Genomic DNA, 20273 nt, shown 5'->3' on the forward strand with positions numbered 1-20273 from the left:
AGTTTACCATTAATCTCCATTTAGCCTATCATAACAAATCTATATATTTATCACATGGACTATAGAGCATAGGCATATACTTACAAATCTTCATTGGTACACATTCAATTTGGAAAAGGAAAACCAAAAGAATGAAATACAGTGCATTGTCTCTGAGACTTTGTCTTCCTCAGGATAGGCCTATAAAAGCACACATCTGCTTCTATGTGTTAGTGTTGTCGTAATGTACATGGCAACTGAATATCATGCATGCCACTGGAAAGAGGAGAATGTAAGCTTTCGAATGGTACCCCACATGTGCCAGTTCACAGCCATGATGTCTATACAAACATGCATCAAAGAGTGTGTGTGGGGAAAACGATGTTTTGTTGAACCGCTATTAGCGATTTCGTTCGCTATTACGCGTTTTTTTTCGGGGCTTGAGTCTATTATATCTGAGGGAGCTCCTGGGCTGGCATATCATATTTCTGGCAAATGCCACCCCCTGCCACCCCTTAGAACCGCCCTGGCCGAGGGCCGTCAACATAACACCGTGGGCCGCCGGTCTCTTTTGTAAAAAAAAAAAAAAAAATATATATATATATATTTTTTTTTTTTTTTAAAGAGGGGCATCGGCCCTCGAGGGGCGTCGGCCCACCGGGAAAATGCCCGGTATGCCATACTGCCAGTCCACCCCTGTTTATCAGTATTATCATAGCCCTAAACTCTCTCTGGTATTATTTCAGAAAGTTCAGGGCCCCTTACAGTAAAACAAAGATGTGCGTATTCTGCCGCCTACCGGTGACTTGCGTAAGTGAGAGTTCCCATATTAGAGAGGAAAGAGAATTTTAAATGTTGTTTTGGTAAAGGATAAGTCTATATTAGGCTAAAGGCTATCACTTCCATTTGTTACCATCGGCATATTAAGCAGTCACTGGATAGTGTGTGAACCAACAGTCCTACATTTTGCTGTGCCAGTGGCTCTTATGAAAAGATAGGCCTAATGGCACGGGGACTAGGCTATAGCCTAATCCTAGTACCTACTGAAAATTAAAGAAGTTCAGAAATGTAGCTACAGTGTCAAGAGCAGCCGAGGAGTTTCGTAATGCATGCATGGCAAACATATCTGTCACTCCGAGAGGTGTGAATATTGTTTGCATGACGTTTTGCCGCGGCGCGTCTTTGAAATGTCGGCTCCCGTTGTTATAACACGGTGTATAACGATGTCCTAATGGATCAGACCAGCTATTCCTGGAAATGATGACGTTCTTTGTCACCTTTTGCACGACACAAGTTCAGCCATCTTTCAACAACTGTCTGACAGCATGAACTGTACTTATACAACTGGCTGGGCGCTCTCGTGCCCATGCCTGGAATCCATGCAAGTGCCATGGTCTTGACTGACTGGCAGACTGACTGTAGCAAGGCAAACTGTAACTGTATATTTGGAACAGTGACCTATCTACATCTTTACGATAGATGAAAACATGTCACAATTAAAGACAGGGAGGACGGACAGCTGCGCGTTTTGTGCCACAGGCCTACTTTGCTATCACTAAAAGTCGTGGTCGGGAACAACCATGACCAGTGGAGGAAGTCTGTCTACTCTAACTTATTAATGAAGGTCAATAAGAAAGTGCGCATGCTAAGACGTAGGATACAGTTCAATTACTGGAAAAAGATATCCATCTGGATACTATGCCATGTATAACAGTAGGCCTATAGAAAAATCATCACGGAACAGTTTGTAGGCCTACATGTAGGCCTACTTCACAATCCTAGTCTTCAGGGTCATAATTAAATGTCTAAGTAGGCCTACCTTAATGGTTAGAAGCAACGGCCACTGTCAGCCTGTAGGCTATGATATCCACCAGTAGGCTACAGACGCAGACTCCCTAGTGTAATTTCATTGTAGAATTTCATTTCTATCTCTGTAAATTTCAGTAGGCTAGTCTATAGTTGAAACGCTACCGCAAGCAACTGCTCTGTGCTCTGTTTACAAAATAGTTTCTTTGCTGGTCGTTTGCGCTTCCCCACCACTTGTTCTATTTATAGAGAAATTATCAGTTTAAAGAGCCATGCACTGAGTATCGCATTTCATGTGATTTCTTAACGTGTGTTTAATGTCGTGTCGAGACAGTATCGGAAACGGTTGATCATTTTAACTGTTAATTTGCAATATTCCTCAAATATCCCCGTAACGAGAACGGGCGGCGCTATAGTAGTGACGTCAGCAATTAGCCGTGTCTCTCCCGACTGTGTGGACTTCTATCTCCTGTCGCCCTCCCTATGTAGTTATCAGGGGGACATAGTCATAAAACAAGCCTGGAACAGCGACGGTGACAGCGTGCAGCTCCGGCGCCTGTGCGCTATCCTCCCTCTCACTCACCGCCAACATCCACACCAATGCACGCACTCACCCATCTCCCCATGAGACCACATCACCGCGCAGCGTTGTTTTGTAGGTTTATTTTCTAGCGGGGTCTCACGTCTCACGTCTACCTTGTTTCTGGACAAAGCGACAGATAATTCATCATCAAGCTTCTGCAACGAGTTTTAATTTTTTGTAACCCCATCTGAATGACGGGCGGAAGGTTTGACTTCGACGATGGCGGCACATATTGCGGTGGTTGGGAGGATGGAAAAGCCCACGGACACGGTATCTGCACGGGCCCCAAGGGCCAAGGCGAATACTCCGGGTCCTGGTCTAATGGCTTCGAGGTAGTTGGTGTATACACCTGGCCAAGTGGAAATACGTATCAGGGCTTCTGGGCGCAAGGGAAACGGCACGGGCTCGGCGTTGAATCGAAAGGGAGGTGGCTGTATCGTGGAGAGTGGGCGCACGGATTTAAGGGGCGATACGGGGTTCGACAAAGCCTCAATACACCTGCTAGATATGAGGGCACATGGAGTAATGGCCTACAAGATGGATATGGGGTTGAGACCTATGGTGATGGTGGTGAGTTGCTTCTTGTCAAGATGGTTGTAGCCTAAACAATGTTAAAGTTTTATGAGATGCAGAGACTGAATGAATGACATGTTGCAAAGAAATGTCTCAAACACTTCACAAGTTAGACTACAAAACAGGAAGAATTGTAACCCTTTGTCCATTATTTTTTCCATTTTTCCAAGACTCAAATTATTATGTTACCTTAAATCTGTCAAAACATTTGTTTTCCTCACCCTAATGGACATAGCATGAATGTTGTAAACACAGAACACAGCAGTACAGTAAGTGAATGGTCCTGTACTGAGCTGTAGGCCTATCGATAGGCAACACATAGTTCGAGATTGGGCTGGTCAGCATTGGGCGCCCATAGAGGTCATGGCTAATAATAGAAGCATCTGCAACCCTTCAAATCAAAGCCCTTTTTAACCAGCTCCGGCATGAAGAGCACTATTGATCTCTGTTTCACTATGGAATTACTGTTGTGTACTATATGCTGGCATGTTGTTAGTTTGCCTAAATGTCCTGTTGCTGTGGTGTCTGTCAGCAAAAGCATTTGTGTGGTGTACAGTACACATACTCCCACACCACACTAGTTAAGAACAGGGGATGCGGTTACTGTTATTTCAGACACGTTTGGACATGACATTAGGACAACTAGTAGACAGATGTTGCCCCAGATGTTGGATTCCCATTTCTGGAGCACGTGCAATGCTATTTTCTGAAAGTTGACTGTAGCCTAATTATTGCAATAGTTCACCAGTCCAGGTCCAACCTAGGCCATGACTGTTAGCAAACAATCAGCAGTCAGTGACACCAATCTACCCATTCAGTAATAGGCCTACAGTTCAAAGGCTAACATACCCTTTCAGCATAAAATATATATATTTTTCCTGTGCAATTATCAATAACTAGTTTGGTAAATCTGAAACCTTATATTCAATCCAAACATTCCCAGACTTATAACTGTGCAAACTGTACAATGGCATGGGAAAATGGATATAGAGCTGCTACCCCAAACTTTACAATATCTCAAATGACTTCCATGTTTTAAAATAGCTTCTCCCCATGGCTGGTGCTGTCAGCCTGGGCATACAAGCTGTCGAGATATAGGGCGGAGAGCACGCACACCTCGTCACGCTTTCGTCATGTCCAGGCTTGGGTTACATGTGTGGGTATCACTGCTCATATAATAAATAGGAGAGTGCCAATAAAAAAGCACATAAAGTCATGACACCAATTGATTTATCAGAATTTAAACAGGGCTGTGAATTTAGACCCACTCCACAACAAATACAACACAACAAACAAAACAAAACAAAAAAGTAAATTTGTTTTGCATGACAGTTTTATCCAGACATGCATAACATAACGTAACAGAATGTAAGTTAGCCCACAACACAGATTGAACAGGGTCAGTGGTCATAAAAAAGAAAAACATCACCTCTGAAAATCAGCATAAAATGAGCCTATAATTTGTCCAAGTAATAGCCGAGGACTCTTTTGGATGTAGAGGTAGAAGTTGTTAAGAATTGCTTACACTATAGTTCTGAGCAGGTGCAGAGGCCTCCAGAATAACCTGGAGACTTGGTTTTGTTCACCAATAGTTCTCAACGTGTCATATTTCTTTTGAATTCCTCCGGCTGGACCTCAAGCCAACTGGCAGGACAGCTGGGTGCCAGACACTCTCTTTGTAGGCCCGTTTCAGAAATTAGACGCATACTCCCATATTGTGCCAATGTTTCTCCACAATTTTTTATGTCATCCGTTCTTACTTTTTCTGATTGCAGTACATGCTACTCTAACAGGTGCCTCTGTCTGTATTTCAGAAGAGGTGTCACTGGCACCCTCATAGTCTGAGTGTGAAAGTATGTCAGGTTCAGGAAGCAGTAAAAGCTTGACACCCTCATTGGATTTGAAAAGCTTACAAACAAACTTAAAGTATACAAAACAGGGCCAGAGATGTTGATGCAGACATATAAAGAGAGAGAGAGAGATAGAGAGAGAGAGAGAGAGAGAGAGAGAGAGAGAGAGAGAGAGAGAGAGAGAGAGTTGTTGTTAGTTTTAGCACTTTAAAGTTCGCTGCATCGTTTTAGCACAATAGATTCCCTCTGAACAGGGTTGTGTCACAAAGATGAAAAACCCATCTTGGATATTAGTGTCAGTAAAAGTCTGAAAACAGCAGCAGGTGCCTGTGAGAGGGCTGAAGATAAAAAGGACATTCTTTATTATTATTTTTATCGGAATAAGAGAATGACCTACTGTGACATTTTCCTGAAACATTTCAGCAAGTATGTAGTATTCCGCAGAATGAGCAGACAGTGAATGACATTCATTTTGATTGAAAGTCTTGATATAATAGTGTAATAGTGTGTGCGTATGCACTGTGTTGAATCTATCTAGTCTCTGTTGGTATGAATTGGGCTGAAATGACAAAACTTGATTAGTCTTCCATTCTTTTTTTGGGGTGGGGGGGGGTGTCTTGAACTTTATTTGGGTAGGACAGTGAACAATGCAACAGGAAGGAAATGAGTGGGAGAGAAAGATGGGGGAGGATTGGGAAATGACCTCGAGTCAGGAATCGAACCCGGGCCGCCCGCGTAGCAGTGCGGTGCCCTACCTTCTGAGCCACGGCAGGACCAATTGGTCTTGAATTCTCATGAAAGAGCTCTAAAGCACTTGGCTAATACCATCAAGATTGAACACAGCTGTTGTGCTTGTATTACAATCCACTGCATTCATCAGTAATTCAAAAACCATTGACTTGTGAGCATTTTGGTCAGGTGACGTTGTTTCTTTGCAGCCATATTTGTTGACACTAAGAGAGCGAGAAAGAAAGAGAAAGAGATCTCACTCTCAGATCTGACTGTCAGGGCCTAGTGGTAACAAATAGACTGACATTTAACCCCATGAAGTCTACGGTGCATTTCTCGAAAGCGTAGTTGTTAGCAGTTAGCAACTTTGGTAGTTGCCAATGGGAAATTGCATTGCAACCAACAAAGTAACTTCCGTAGTTAGCAAGTACGCTTTCGAGAAATGCACCCCTTGGTGTGGATGTGAGTGAGTATGTTGATGTCTGTTACAGTCCAGTGCCTCAGTGGCCCTGCTGACCCCGGTGACCTAACAGCCCTGTGTTGTGTCCTCCACAGGCACGTACCAGGGCCAGTGGATGGGCGGCATGCGCCACGGCTACGGCGTGCGGCAGAGCGTCCCCTACGGCATGGCCGCCGTCATCCGCTCGCCGCTCCGCACCTCCCTGTCCTCGCTGCGCAGCGAGCAGAGCAACGGCTCGGTGCTCCACGACCACTTGTCCGAGGGCCCGGCCGGCACGCGCGGCGGCTTCGTGCTCAACTTCCACAGTGACAGCGAGCTGGGCTCCGGCGGCAAGAAGAAGGGCCTGTTCCGCCGCGGCTCGCTCTTCGGCAGCCTGAAGCAGCTGCGCAAGTCCGACTCGCGCTCGTCCATCTCCAGCAAGCGCAGCTCGGCGCGCTCCGACGCCACCATGAGCCGCATCAGCTCCAGCGACGCCAACTCCACCATCAGCTTCGGCGACAGCGACATGCCCGACGAGTACCTGCCCGCCGAGGACCACGTGGACGCCACCACCACCGAGGCCTACATGGGCGAGTGGAAGAGCGACAAGCGCAACGGCTTCGGCGTCTCAGAGCGCTCCAACGGCATGAAGTACGAGGGGGAGTGGACGAACAACAAACGCCACGGCTACGGGTGCACGATATTCCCCGATGGCACCAAGGAGGAAGGGAAGTACAAAAATAACGTTCTGGTGCGGGGCATCAAGAAGCAGCTTATTCCTCTGAAAAACACCAAGACGAGGCAGAAGGTCGACCGGGCTGTGGAGGGAGCCATCCGAGCAGCCGCCATTGCCAGGACAAAAGTAGAAATAGCCACCTCGAGGTAAATTTAGCCCTCCCTCTCTCTCTCTCTCTCTCTCTCTCTCTCTCTCTCTCTCTCTCTCTCTCTCCGTCCCATCACTATCTTTTCACTCACACTCATACAAACATACATGCAGGCTACAGTATATATATACACACATGTACATGTACTGTACACACACACACGCACACGCACACACACACACACACACACACACACACACACACACACACACACACACACACACACACACACACACACACACACACACACAGTCTCTCTCTCTCACACACACACACACACACACACACACACACACACACACACACACACACACACAGTCACACACACACACACACTCTCTCACACACACACACACACACACACACACACGCACACACACACTAAGCAATGTAAACACACACCTAGACACATGTGCTAATCACATGTATCCCAGACGTTGCAGAGAATAACAGTCCAAGTTCCCCATCCTGTAGCTCTCATGGCTGCTGCCAACCTTCTCCATACCACCTCTCCACCAAAATACAGCCTGGTGTTGCGTGAGCTCCCCGTGTACTATTTCGGAGGTCAGGTTTCTCACGGGCGGAAGATCACAACTGAGGCAATGACATGATCCCTAAAAATGAACCTACAGATCGCCTTAATTATCTATGGTGAGTGCGAGGGGGCTGAGTTCAGCATGGGAGAGTGTGGACCGGGAGGCTGTCCTGTCCCGTCATGTCATGAGGGGGGAGCCTATAGCTGTATAGTCAGGCAGGCAGAAAGGCAGACAGGCAGGCAGGCAGGCAGGCAGACAGGCAGGCAGGCAGACAGAAAGGCAGACAGGCAGGCAGGCAGGCACACAGAAAGGCAGGTAGACAGGTACACAGACAGGCAGGCAGGCAGGCAGGCAGGCAAGCAGGTACACAGACAGGCAGGCAGGCAGGTACACAGACAGGCAGGCAGGCAGGCAGGCAGGTACACAGGCAGGCAGGCAGGTACGCAGACAGGCAGGTACGCAGACAGGCAGGCAGGTACACAGTCAGGCAGATAGACAGTCAGGCAGACAGACAGAGGGAAGGCAGGCAGGCGGGCGGGCAGGCAGGCAGAAAGGCAGGCAGACAGACAGGCAGGCGGGCACACAGGCAGGTGGACAGACAGAAAGGCAGGCAGGCAGACAGATGGACAGACAGGTAGGCAGACAGACAGGGAGGCAGACAGATAGGCAGGCAGACAGACAGTCAGACGGGCAGGCAGATGGGCAGGCAGACAGGCTGGCAGCGGGCAGACAGGCAGGTGGGCAGACAGGCAGGGAGACAAGCGGGCAGACAGGTAGGCAGATAGACAGGCATACATACAGACAGGCATACATACAGGCAGGCATACATACAGGCAGGCACAAACATTCCACAGAGGTGGTTTTGGTCTGAGCAGCCAGAGTGAATTGGGGAGAGGTGTTCTGTCAGCACTGTTTATTGCCAGTCCAGTTTATTGCCAAGCTGATCAATACAGATCCAAAAGAATGAGGGCAAGATGCTGGCACCCTGGGATGGAGGCCTTGAGCAGAGTGACTACTCTCTTGATACAAATAGTCAGGGATTTTTTGTTTTAGCTTTCGGCCTTTGCTGTTATGTGGGTATCCAGCATAAAATCAGTAGATATATCACACCTCACTGATATAGGCCTTAAATAACTGCATTTCAAAAAATGTATCCTTTTTTAAACCAGCAAAGTCCCAAAGGGATATGGATGCAGTATTCTTTCTGCCTAGGACTTGAGGTCAAAATATGTAGCATAGGTTTTATACAGAACCAAAACCTGACACACCAGCTGAAATGAAAAATCAAATAAGACAATAAGCCAAAGGTATACAGTATATCACGCAATATGCCACAAATGAAAGCTTTCTCTGCAGTATTATCTGTGATTTAAAAAAGAAAAACTCTACTGCTGCATGTGTATTCAGAGAAAGCCCTTAGAACGTTGCAATTATTTTTCTCCAAGCTTGAAATTCTATATCAGGATATTAATACATCTGTTTTACACCCTTATTGAACAATGTTTGCTCTCTTTAAAGGTGTCAACAACAAATCAAGCTATACCCACTGTTTACTTATTGATTGTGATTCCCGGATGTATAACTGTTTGTAAAATGATTAGCTGACCTGGCTGTGATAAAGGATTTCGCTACGTCAGCACAAATGAGAGCTGAAGTTCATGTCGGGACATGCAGGACGCCTAACTGATGTTAGGCCATTACACCTCTGGGGAGTCAGAACTTTGAATATCAGCTTAAAATGACGAACTATATGTCTTCCCAAGGCATGCCCTCACACGCTACAAAAAGCAAGCCAAGCCTGTCGCGTAGCATTGAGTCAATAACATTAAAGTATCCTTCAGGAAATAGAAGAAGAGTTAACAATATGAAAGAATGTGTCATTTGTTCTTTCTTACTATGTGGGAAATATGATGTCAGAACTTTTCTTTCCCTGTTTTTTTCCTTCAAAGCTTACTAAGTTAGTTTCCTAAACGGGGCGTTGTGAACCAGTTTCAGAGTAATTAAACAGTAGAGTAAGACACAAGACGATACCTTTGGCTAATTTTAGGGCTTTTACATCTTAGACAAGGATTGTCTTGTTAATCCTCCCTTATCCCGAAATCTGCCCCCACCCCCCACCCCCATGCCAAGCTGCTCCTGCCCCTGTGTGTGAGTATGCGTGCGTGTGTGTGTGTGTGTGTGTGTGTGTGTGTGTGTGTGTGTGTGTGTGTGTGTGTGTGTGTGTGTGTGTGTGTGTGTGTGTGTGTGTGTGTGTGCGTGCGCGTGTGTGTGCGTGTGTGTACGTGTGTGACTTAGAGGGTCTTGTTTCATTTCAGACACACCTGAATAACATGTGCTCCTCCACACATACATGATCGCAAAGGTGTCTGATGAATTTCAATGAACGCTCTAATAATGAGGAGAGTTACGCAACCCGTGTAAGCTAATGAAATAGTAATGTGTCCTGGAGCAGCATAATGAATGAAATATCTGGCTGTGCCTTTGAAGATTGTTATGGAGGGGAGGGGGGCGATAAGCACGGCTGAGAGGCAGGCAGGGGAATGCAGCGGAGAGCTGGAGAGGAGAGGGGTTTGGCTTGCGTCAGTGACTCCTGTTGCTTGACTAGAGGCCTGGGAGCGAGCGAGAGAGAGAGAGAGATTGAGAGAAGGAGAGAGAGAGAGTGTGTGAGAGAGAGAGAGGTGAGAGGAGAGGAGAGGAGAGGAGAAGAGAGCAGTTCCCGGTACTGGTGACTGTGCTCTCACACGTGGGCTCTTGTCTCCAGTGTGTCAGCACCACGGCCTGACTAAATAAGGCAAGACAGGAATACAGCCCAGGCCAGTAGTGGCGACTGATGCATGTTGGCTCTTCTGTGTGGCTGCTATCATCTGCTCTCATAGAGAGAGAGAGAGAGAGAGAGAGAGAGAGAGAGAGAGAGAGAGAGAGAGAGAGAGAGAGAGAGAGAGAGAGAGAGAGATGGCGAGAGAGTAAGAGAGAGAGTGAGAGTGATAGCAAGCGATAGCAAGAGATAGAGAGACATAGAGAGAGAGGGAGAGGGAGTGAGTGAGGGAGGGAGAGAAATGATCTCTGTGTCTGTGTTCACTTTGCAACTGAGATGACCCGGCACTTCACCTTCAGTGTGCGGGTGCAACCGTAACTCTACAACAGCTGGTTGCGTACCAACTATCTGTGGTTTCTGCAGGTCTAGGCTATTCCAAGATGAAACTAAGAGCAGGTGTGTAGTCCTGAGAAGTGAATCTGGACAAGCCATGGCTTGCAGTCACTGTAACATGGAGAGACTAGAAACTGTTAAGTGTAATGTAAACAATCAAATTTTTGGTAGCAAAAAAGGGAAAAAAACACAGCTTGCCTTACACAGTGAGGAACAGATGAGTATCAACTCTATATTTTAGTTGTTCCAGAAAGATCCATCTTAAATGATGTGTATGTGCTTTGTAACCGAAGTAACGGTTTTGCTAAACATCCCCACTGTTGCAAAGGGGATCCGATGCGATCCGATCCGATGAATGCCACTGCTTGATAAATTTATACTATATTAAACCCGCAAATCAGTGCCCCTCTGCTGCATCTGCTGTTTCAAAAGGGACATATAGAATGTGATGACGGTTGGCTAGTGTATTATATTAGGATAGAGATCCTTAGGAATTTTTCCCCTCAAAGGCGTTATTATCACCTGCAAAAATATTCTCAACATGCTTCACACATCACCCTTCGTGCGACTGAGTCATAATGATTTAATTAACTACAACAGAACCATTTGCTGCCCTGAGCCGTTCTGCAGACACTGACAGTTTTGGTGATTATGCGCGTACAGTCTTTACATTCTTCTCTCGATGGTCTTCCGATAAAACAACTGGTCTGCTATTTACCTGCTGTCCACTCGATGAAGGATATTCATTTTGCTTTGAAACCATGTGATTTCTTATGTGACGCTTCTTCCTCGATTGTAAGTCGCTTTGATTAAAAAGCGTCTGCCAAATGCAATGTAATGGTAATGTAATCTACCAATGTTATGTGATTATTTTCTTTATTCCACAATATTCTTGTTAATCTAAACTGCTTTAGGGTGTTGTACAGTTGTCCAACCTTATAATCAGACAGTTCCCATGTCAGGATCATGTCATAAATCAAATCATGTGTTTTTTAAAAATACCCAAGACCCAAAATGTCATTTTTTACATTATGTAACATTGGCATGCTGAAAGACAAAATTAGCCACAGGTTATTTTAAACAGACCCCAAGTTGCATAATAATAATAATAATAATAATAATAATAATAATAATAATAATAATAATAATAATAATCTTCACAAACTTTAAAGAACTTCCCGAATGTTCACCTGCTCTCTGAAGAACTTGCCGATATTTCCTCTTAGACTCATAATAACCCCTCTGGAATCCGACACCTGTCTGTTACATCACAGTGCCAGAAACCTGCATTTCATTCTTAGGCGCTGTGGGGTCTTAAGGTGCCACAGTGGTATATACATGTAGCTTGGCGCTTGCCTTCCACACATGTTTGGAATCGCTTCAGTCAACAGGAATATTATGGGGATGAATGTCACCAAAAGAACAAGGGGTAGCGTGTGTGTGTGTGTGTGCGTGTGTGTGTGTGTGTGTGTGTGTGTGTGTGTGTGTGTGTGCGTGCGTGTGCGTGTGCGGCGCGACGGCTCCTTCTACGTAAAGGAGGATGTGCAGCATCTTGACATCTTCATCGTCGAAGCGCCTGTGCGAGCTAGTTGCAGCGAGTGGGTGGAAGTGGGGTGGGAGAGAGACGATGGCTGCCAACGAAAAAACCTCAGAATATCTGCAATAGCTCCTTCTGTCACCAAGGAGATATTGCCTGGCTCAGTCAGTTTAGCTTGTAATGCATTCCATATCTGTTGCTTATGTAACACAAGCATATGCAATGTGTGAAAAAAACAGATTTAAATGGCTTGTTAGTTGAACTGCATATTGCGCAGCAATACCACATCACATGTGAATAGATTGCTGTTGTATTCTTTGGTGCGCTGTTTGCTTGCTGGCTAGAATACTTGACTTGTGTAGGCAAGAGGGTCTTATGTAATGCCGACCACAGGAAAGAGGGTCTGGAGCAGTTAGGTAATGAATGGATGATGATGATGATGGTGGTGATGATTATGATGATGATGATGATGGTGGTGATGATGATGGTGATGGTCATAGTGATGATGATGATAATGATAATAAATGACAATAAATGACTGATGTTACAGACATACCGTATTTCCTCACAGTTCCTCTTGAATCATGACAAAGCATTTTCAAGCTGAACATTTTCAGTGGTAATTGCAGTGCTCAATATCATGGACAATTAAGACAAGAACAATGCCATGCTTCATGTGACAAGGGTAATTAGAAAGGACATTGTGAGAGAATTGTTATTCATTGTACATGATAGGCTTGTGAAAATATACGCCTGAATCATTGACTGAGCGAATGAATGGATGGATGGATGAATGAATGAATGAATGAATGAATGAATGAATGAATGAATGAATGAATGAATGAATGAATGAATGAATGAATGAATGAACAATAATCGAATGGATGATGTTGATGAAAAAACAAATCAGGATGCATGTATTCCTTTCACTTTCACATATTAGAACAGGTTGGTCTGTTTCATGCTTCACCAGTTCTGACAAAGGGAACAGTGTGCAAGTACCGAAAAGAAAGCTTATTTATCATGTGACAAGTGATATAATTAATATAAAATGAAACTTTCAAAAATCCATTTGAGGAATGACGAGTGAATCTTTATGAAACTTTCACTTATTGTCCAAGTGTGGAAATTTGTCTTCAGTTTCATCAAATAAAAGAGTGTGAAGTGTCGCGGATAATGCCCAGTGAATACATTTGCTTTGCAATTGGTTTATTTTGGTAATTGGTTTCAGTTCTGTGTTTTCATTTAGCGTTTTTTTCTCTTAACATATCATGCATTTTCAAAGAATATGTACTAAAAGCTGTGCCATAGTCATATGGTAGAACCAGTTGATTCAAGGCCTGAATTTAGCATGTCCTTTGTACAGATTGACGGATACCATAAAAGGGGTCACATGGAGGGGAGGAAATGTTAGAAAGTAACATCACCATGCAATGAAATAATCCCGTCTTATTGTTTACAACGTGTCTATTCAGCATATTTCAATCCTTTTCTAGCTTTAAAAGAAAGAGAAAGCCACTTTAGGATAACATTGTTTCGTTTGATTGAAAAGACTCTTGCCTGCAGGACTCAGCAACCCAAACCTTGTGGTGTCAAGCTATTGTGTTTGAACCCGCCAAGTGAATCTGTGCCACAGCTTATCTCATTTTCAAGCACCCCACTGTCAGTATCTGGCCGTGCCTATCCCTTGTCTAACTCTCCCTCTCTCTCTCTATCTCCCTCCCTCCTCTCTCTCTCTCTCTCTCTCTCTCTCTCTCTCTCTCTCTCTCTCTCTCTCTCTCTCTCTCTCTTTCATTCAGGACGGCACACGCCAGGGCCAAAGCAGAGAATGCTGACCAGACTGGTTTGTCGGCCATGCAAGACTCAGACATAGCCCGTGCAGTGGCTCGAGAGCTGGCCCCCAACTTCCATCAGCCAGGTATCATGCCTTTCCCACATGCAGACAATTAGGCACGGCACACACCAACATCACTCACACATCACACAACACTCGGCGCCTCTGTGCCCCATTGTTGTCACCTTATTTCCACCCCTCCCTCTGATAAATCCCTCCTTTGTGTCCTTCTCTTTGTGTCTGGGTCGAACGGTTCTCGTTTTTTTTTTTTCATTTTTCCTGTGCGTAGTTCAGGCAAAGGAAAGTAGAGCAGCTGTGAATGTAAATGAGGTCTGAATTGGGGGGGGGGGGGTGTGATTATTCATGATTCTGTCAGATGCATCATGGATTTGTGGTAGCATCCACATATTGTATAGCAGAGAGAAGGTTCCTGTTAGAGAGAGACTGTCACCACTGTGATCTATGTGTGTGAGGTGCCATTCAATTGTACAAATAGTATGATATATTTTCATATATAGAGCAGACTGGGAAATCTGGACAAAGGCAATTATGCAGTATATTTCCGTACATTGTACATTGAGAACATGAGAGAGAGAGAGAGAGAGAGAGAGAGAGAGAGAGAGAGAGAGAGAGAGAGAGAGAGAGAGAGAGAGAGAGAGAGAGAGAGAGAGAGAGAGAGAGACTGACGTACTCTGCTTCATATCACAAACACTATTTTCTGAACGAGCCGAGGCGCTCCTGTACTGATATACTGCCTAAAGCCATGCTAAACCTTTGGTGCTTGACATATCACCAACAATGTTTTTTGGATAACACCCCAGGCTCTAAAACCTGGCCTGTCCCTGGCCTCCCCATTCTGTACCATAATATCCCTTCAAAGACAATCGAGTGAGTTGGGAAGGAGAATAATAAGTTTGTATTTTGTATATTCCCTAGAAATTATTGAAGCAAAGATTTAGCAACGGCACAATTCTATCATTATCTTCAAGATTTTTTTCTTTAGATTTCAGATTAGTTCAACATTATTTACTTCAGTCATAGTAATAGAGGTCAATATATGGAGCACTTGGGATCGGATGCATCATCATGCAATTCATTTTAAGTTTGTTTACTAATTGAACACATACATTGGTTTGTAAACAAGCTCCAGAGCCCTCTATGCTGTAAAACCATAGAAGATCCATATTTGACATACCAATAGGAAAAAAGGTCAATGTCAATGCAATTTCACAGTGATTCTTGTTTCGAAGAAAGCATCCAGCATTTTGCAAGGTGTATGGATTGTCAATTTTGGGAAAACTTTGACTAAATTGATAGTCAGGTAATGTTGGGAATACATGGGATTTAAGATTTTAACTACTGTCTAAACTAGTTGAGACGTTTTATTTAAGTGGCGTCAATTCTGCAGTGAAATAGCAAATCTTGTGATTTGACAGTATTTCCATATCATTGGGTCAAAAAATAGACTGCTGTTATGAAAAAAATCTCCTTAAATATTTAATAATGCATCGATGGCACAACATGCTTCTCATACTGGCATTGTGTGTGTGTGTGTGTGTGTGTATCTGCTTTTCAAGGTCCTGACTACATTAGACAGAGGTTTAATGAGCCGATGGAGATTAAAGTAGTCCCAGAGGAGAAGAAGGAGAAATCCCCGTCGGGCAGCCCCCACTTCTACCGCAAAGGGACGACCCCCACCCACACCCCGACACAGAGCCCCGGGCCCACGCCTCCCCCCTCCCCACCGCCAACCAAGAAAAAGTCCTTTTTCAGTCGAAAGCAAGACAACAAGGCGCCCACCCCGGAGCCCGCGCCCGCACCTATTAAAAAGGCCCCATCTAAGATATCAGTCAAACAGGAAATCATCCAGGAAGTGGCCCCACCGCCGCCCAAACCTGCCAAGGCGTCGGCGCCGGTCGCCAACACCGCCACCAGCCCCGGCAACGGCCAGGTGCACTCCGAGTACCACGGCTACAAAGTAAAGGCCGAGGTGATGCTCCCACCGGACCCTCCTGAGGAGGAGATGGAGATTTTCGAACCCCACGCAGAGCTGGAGCCGGTGAAAGCCCCCACCCCTGTAAAGCAATACAGAGCACCTACCCCGAAACCCGCGGGGGGTTATGACAGCAAGCCTGAGCCAAAGCTCAAGAAGCAGGATTCGTTGAAGCCAAAGAGCCTAGCAGAAACTAAAAAAGCCAGCCTGGAGATTGCCAGCGATGTCGTTGAGCAAGATTCCGTAAGTACAATAGCCTACAGTATACAGTACATACCAGTTCATTGCCTTGATTAATTTGAATGAAAGTATAGAGGAAATTAAAACAAACTAACTGTCATTTTGTTTTCATTTCACAGGGTCCTAATTCAATCATGGTCATCCTTGTGATGCTTATTAATGTCGGTCTAGCTATTATTTTCGTCCACTTCCTAACTTGACACCACATCAAACAGGTAAGACACTGAGCATGAGAGCTTGGTGCGAAGTATATCTTTACAGTCATTTCTGTAGTACTCTTTGGGAAAAAAACAGTGCCTGTAAACCAGCATAATGAACTTAACCCTCTAACTGTTTTGACTCCTTCAGTGACCTCATGAAAACTAGTGGCATAGCCCCCTAATTCTCTGCAGTTACGTCGACAGCCTTAAAAACAAAATGGCGGCAGGCAGACTCAGATTCAGGCAAAGGACTGGACGACTGGACTTAGAGCAAAACAGAGAGGAGGACGAGGGAGGAGAAAGGGAGGAAGGGAGAGAGAAGACAACTGGGACTGTTCGGCCAGAGATTTTCCCATCAGCTCATCTGGCCGTGATTTGCGTCTCCTTTGGTGCCCGTGAGAGCTGAAGCAAGCAAATGTTGGGGAGAGCCAAAAAAAGAAAAATAACAGTAAAAAAAAGAAAAAAAATGAAAGAATATTCATCAGCAAATAAAAGAAAGAAAAAAGAGAGTTCTGCTGATCTAAGGCAGTAGTCCGTCAAGTACATGGCCACTCCAGTGGCGGTCTGAGAAGGGGGTGGGGAAGAGGTAGGGGAAGGGGCTTAACTGGATATGTTCGGAGATGCACTTTTAGATGACAGAAGCTAACAGCTGCCTTACTATTTTGCCATCTGACGTTTGCGGAGGGAGATGTGCGGCGCTCAAGCTGCCAGGGTGTGGGTGTGTGTGCATGTCTATGAGAGTGTGGGTGTGTGTGTGCGCGTGTGTGTGTATGTATGTGTGTGTCTGAGAGAGAGAGAGAGAGAGAGAGAGAGGCTGTGTGTGTGTATATGTGTGTGTCTGAGAGAGAGAGAGAGAGAGAGGCTTTGTGTGTGTGTGTGTGTGTGTGTGTGTGCGTGTGCATGTGTGTGTGTGTGTGCGCGTGCGAGCGTGTATCTGCGTGCGCATGTGTGTGAACGAGCATGTGTCCATCTGTGTGTGTGAACAGAGCATACTGCCATTCTGCAGTGGCAGAGAGTGTTTGTGCCAGTGTCCTCCTCACCTCCGAGCTAAAGACACTGGGCATATTTGGAAAAAAGGGTCACTCACCAGTCTTATTCCACTACTTGCCAATGGACAGCCTTGTCCAACATCTCCCTCCGCCAGGCTCTGGGAGGGTCACTCATGATATGGCCATGCATGGGACTGGATTATTCACGGTTTCTGTATTGTGTCCGTTTCTTAATTTTTTTTTTTTAATTGTTATTTTTACTACTGTTCATTTTCAGTTGTGAGCCGCAACTTTACAATCATGTTGGATTTTTTTTCCCTTTATTTTGTTTTGTTTTCTTTATTTTATTTTTTAAATCTAACTAATTATAAAGTGGTTATAAACATCACAAAAATCATGCTAGTCAGAAGACATGACATTGTTGACTGAAGAGAAATAGTACAATATTTCCAAGTACATTTAGTGTTGTAGAAATTAATTATTTGAATTATTTGTATTGATGTAATGAATTGGTGAATAATGCATTTATACCAGTATCTGAACTGTGTGGTTTGCTTTTAAAACATTTTGACATGGGTGTAAGAGATAATATAACATCACGTCTCAGAAAATAAATACTTGATCTTGTTTGTTCTTGTAATATAACAGTAGGGTATAATGCATGGACATTTTTTTTCTTTAGTATACAGTTTTGGTTTGGTGAATGACCTGCTGCATTTGAATTTGCACCTTTAATTCTTTAATCGCTGACAATGACCCACTCACCCTCTCTGACCCTAGCTTTGGGGTTGTGTATGGCCATTATGAAGAATGCTTGAGAATACTGTACTGGGGTGGATTTCTCAAAACCAAAGTTGCTTACTACATTAGCTACTTTGTTGTTTTCAATAAATTTTCCCATTGGCAACTACCGAAGTTGCTAACAGGCTAACAACTTCTCTATTGAGAAACTCACCCCTGAATACATTCAGGTAGACCTCCTGGTTATGAGACTAGAATATGCAGCGACAGATGCCTTAAAAAAAAAAAAAACATCATGAATCACTGTCAGAGTTTACCTCAGAAAAAAAATACAGAAGTCATTTCATTGTTTTTTTTTTGTCTTAACAGACAACGTTTCATCATTAGATAAATTTATTTATTTGTATTTATACATGTTGTCAGTATTTAATGTTTCAATGGTCTGTTTTGTTGGTAGAGCACAAGGGATTCGGATTTATTTAAGTTCAGTTGAATAGAGGTAACTCATTATTTTTGCACCAGGAACAGAATAATAAACATATATAAATATATATTTTATATATATTCTGTAGTTATATTTAGCTCAATGCTAGAATTTAAAACGGTGTTGTATTAATTGCTCTAAAGCCTCTGAAGCTACTTGATTTGAGATGTTTTATTTTGCAAAATATATAATCAGGTTATTTTGTTGTTGACACTGTTGATAGATGGGAGGATGTGCTGTTTGAAATGAGAGCAGAGGATGGGTTGAAAGGGAATAACAGTAAGGTGGCGTATTTTACAGAGGGTTGCTCTGACTGCTGCAGTATGTGACAATGGACAGGAAGGCCAAAAGGAATGATCCAGATGGGGAAATGGCAACAAGAATGTTTTTATTTTCACTTTTTTTGTTGTTTTGAAATGTCAAACTTGTATTTATTTTTGCTTTTGTTTCAAGGTGAAGGCTTTTATTTTGTATGTGGGAATTTTTGTGGGAGAAACTCCCCCTTTTTGGCTGTGTATATGGCTATTTGTAAGTGCACCCCACTGGCCTTCCAATGGAATATTCTTATTGAAAAGTGAAAATCCCCTTTGTGGTAATGTTTATGTGCCAATCAACCAATGCAAGCCACGTTTCCAATGGTTTTACAAATGATAAATGAACTTGTTTGGATATTTTTGTAGGAAAAGAAAAACATTCAACTCTGATTGTATGCCATTACAAAGTTATTGGGAAAATGTAACTAGTGTTACCCATTTTACAGTGTAATTGACTTGATGCTGATGCGGTCAAAACTTTGACCTGTTCATGTGATTGTACCGTTTCAGAAACTGAGATAACATGAGAATGTGGTGATAAACGTTTTGATACACACTACACTTCAAGCCTTGAAAATTACTTCAGTCTGCTTTTTTTTCTGGATATTGGTTCTGTTAAGTTATAATTAAAATGTGATCTTATGAAAAAGGGCAATTTTTATTTTTGTCTTGACCTTTCCATGAAATGCATGTTTTTTTTTATCCACTTACTACAATTGTGTGCCGCCCCCCCCCCCACACACACACATTGTCCCACCCACACACACACACACACACACACATACACCCCCCCAACCCCACCCACACACACACACACACATCAGGCCTAAAACCTGGAGTGAGATGTGGAAGGGAAGTCCCCTAGCCATAGCTAGCTCCAAAACCTTGGCAGCAGATATGCGATGCTTTATTTAAGCACAGTCTACCCTATACCACATACACTTGGGTGTCAAAACGGCCCCCTTGTCTGGAGGATTGCAATGGTGATCCTGCGACTAAAATAGGGAACAACAGCTGCGGTAGGGAGTGTCATATTGGAGAGCACAGAGCGGTGGCTTCCCCTCACCCTCTTAACCCCTTGTCCCCCCCCCCTCCTCTCCTCTCCTCTCCTCTCCCCAAGCTCGCCATAGAGCCAGTCAGCTGGGGGGGTGGGGGAGTGGGGGGCATACTTTTAATCCCTCTGTTTAGACGTACGTGCATTCACATTACAGTTACCAAAAACCCACAGAAGACCATAAAGTGCTTCATCTAACTGTTGACTGCATGGATAAGAAATCCATGGTCTATTTTAAGAACAACTTGTTGATTCCCTACAGTGTTCTTATACATATTTTGTAATCAATCTCAGCTAGAAGAAGAGTGTTGATACCTGTAAGGATCTGTGTCCACAGAGTAAATCAAATTGTGATTCATG

The 20273-nt window shown here is 44.1% G+C and overlaps 1 protein-coding gene across 1 annotated transcript; it reads left to right on the forward strand.

Annotated features, from left to right (window-relative positions):
* The first annotated feature begins 2286 nt into the window (after nt 1–2286).
* On the forward strand, nt 2287–19506 carry jph1b (junctophilin 1b). The gene is made up of 6 exons (XM_063219026.1): nt 2287–2938; nt 6076–6841; nt 13864–13982; nt 15476–16134; nt 16251–16346; nt 16480–19506. Exons 1-5 carry the CDS (start codon nt 2560–2562, stop codon nt 16329–16331), a joined length of 2004 nt encoding a protein of 667 aa, XP_063075096.1. The 5' UTR covers nt 2287–2559; the 3' UTR covers nt 16332–16346; nt 16480–19506.
* Nucleotides 19507–20273: the final 767 nt, after the last annotated feature.

This window comes from Engraulis encrasicolus, chromosome 16 (assembly GCF_034702125.1).
Source record: "Engraulis encrasicolus isolate BLACKSEA-1 chromosome 16, IST_EnEncr_1.0, whole genome shotgun sequence".
NCBI lineage: Eukaryota > Metazoa > Chordata > Actinopteri > Clupeiformes > Engraulidae > Engraulis > Engraulis encrasicolus.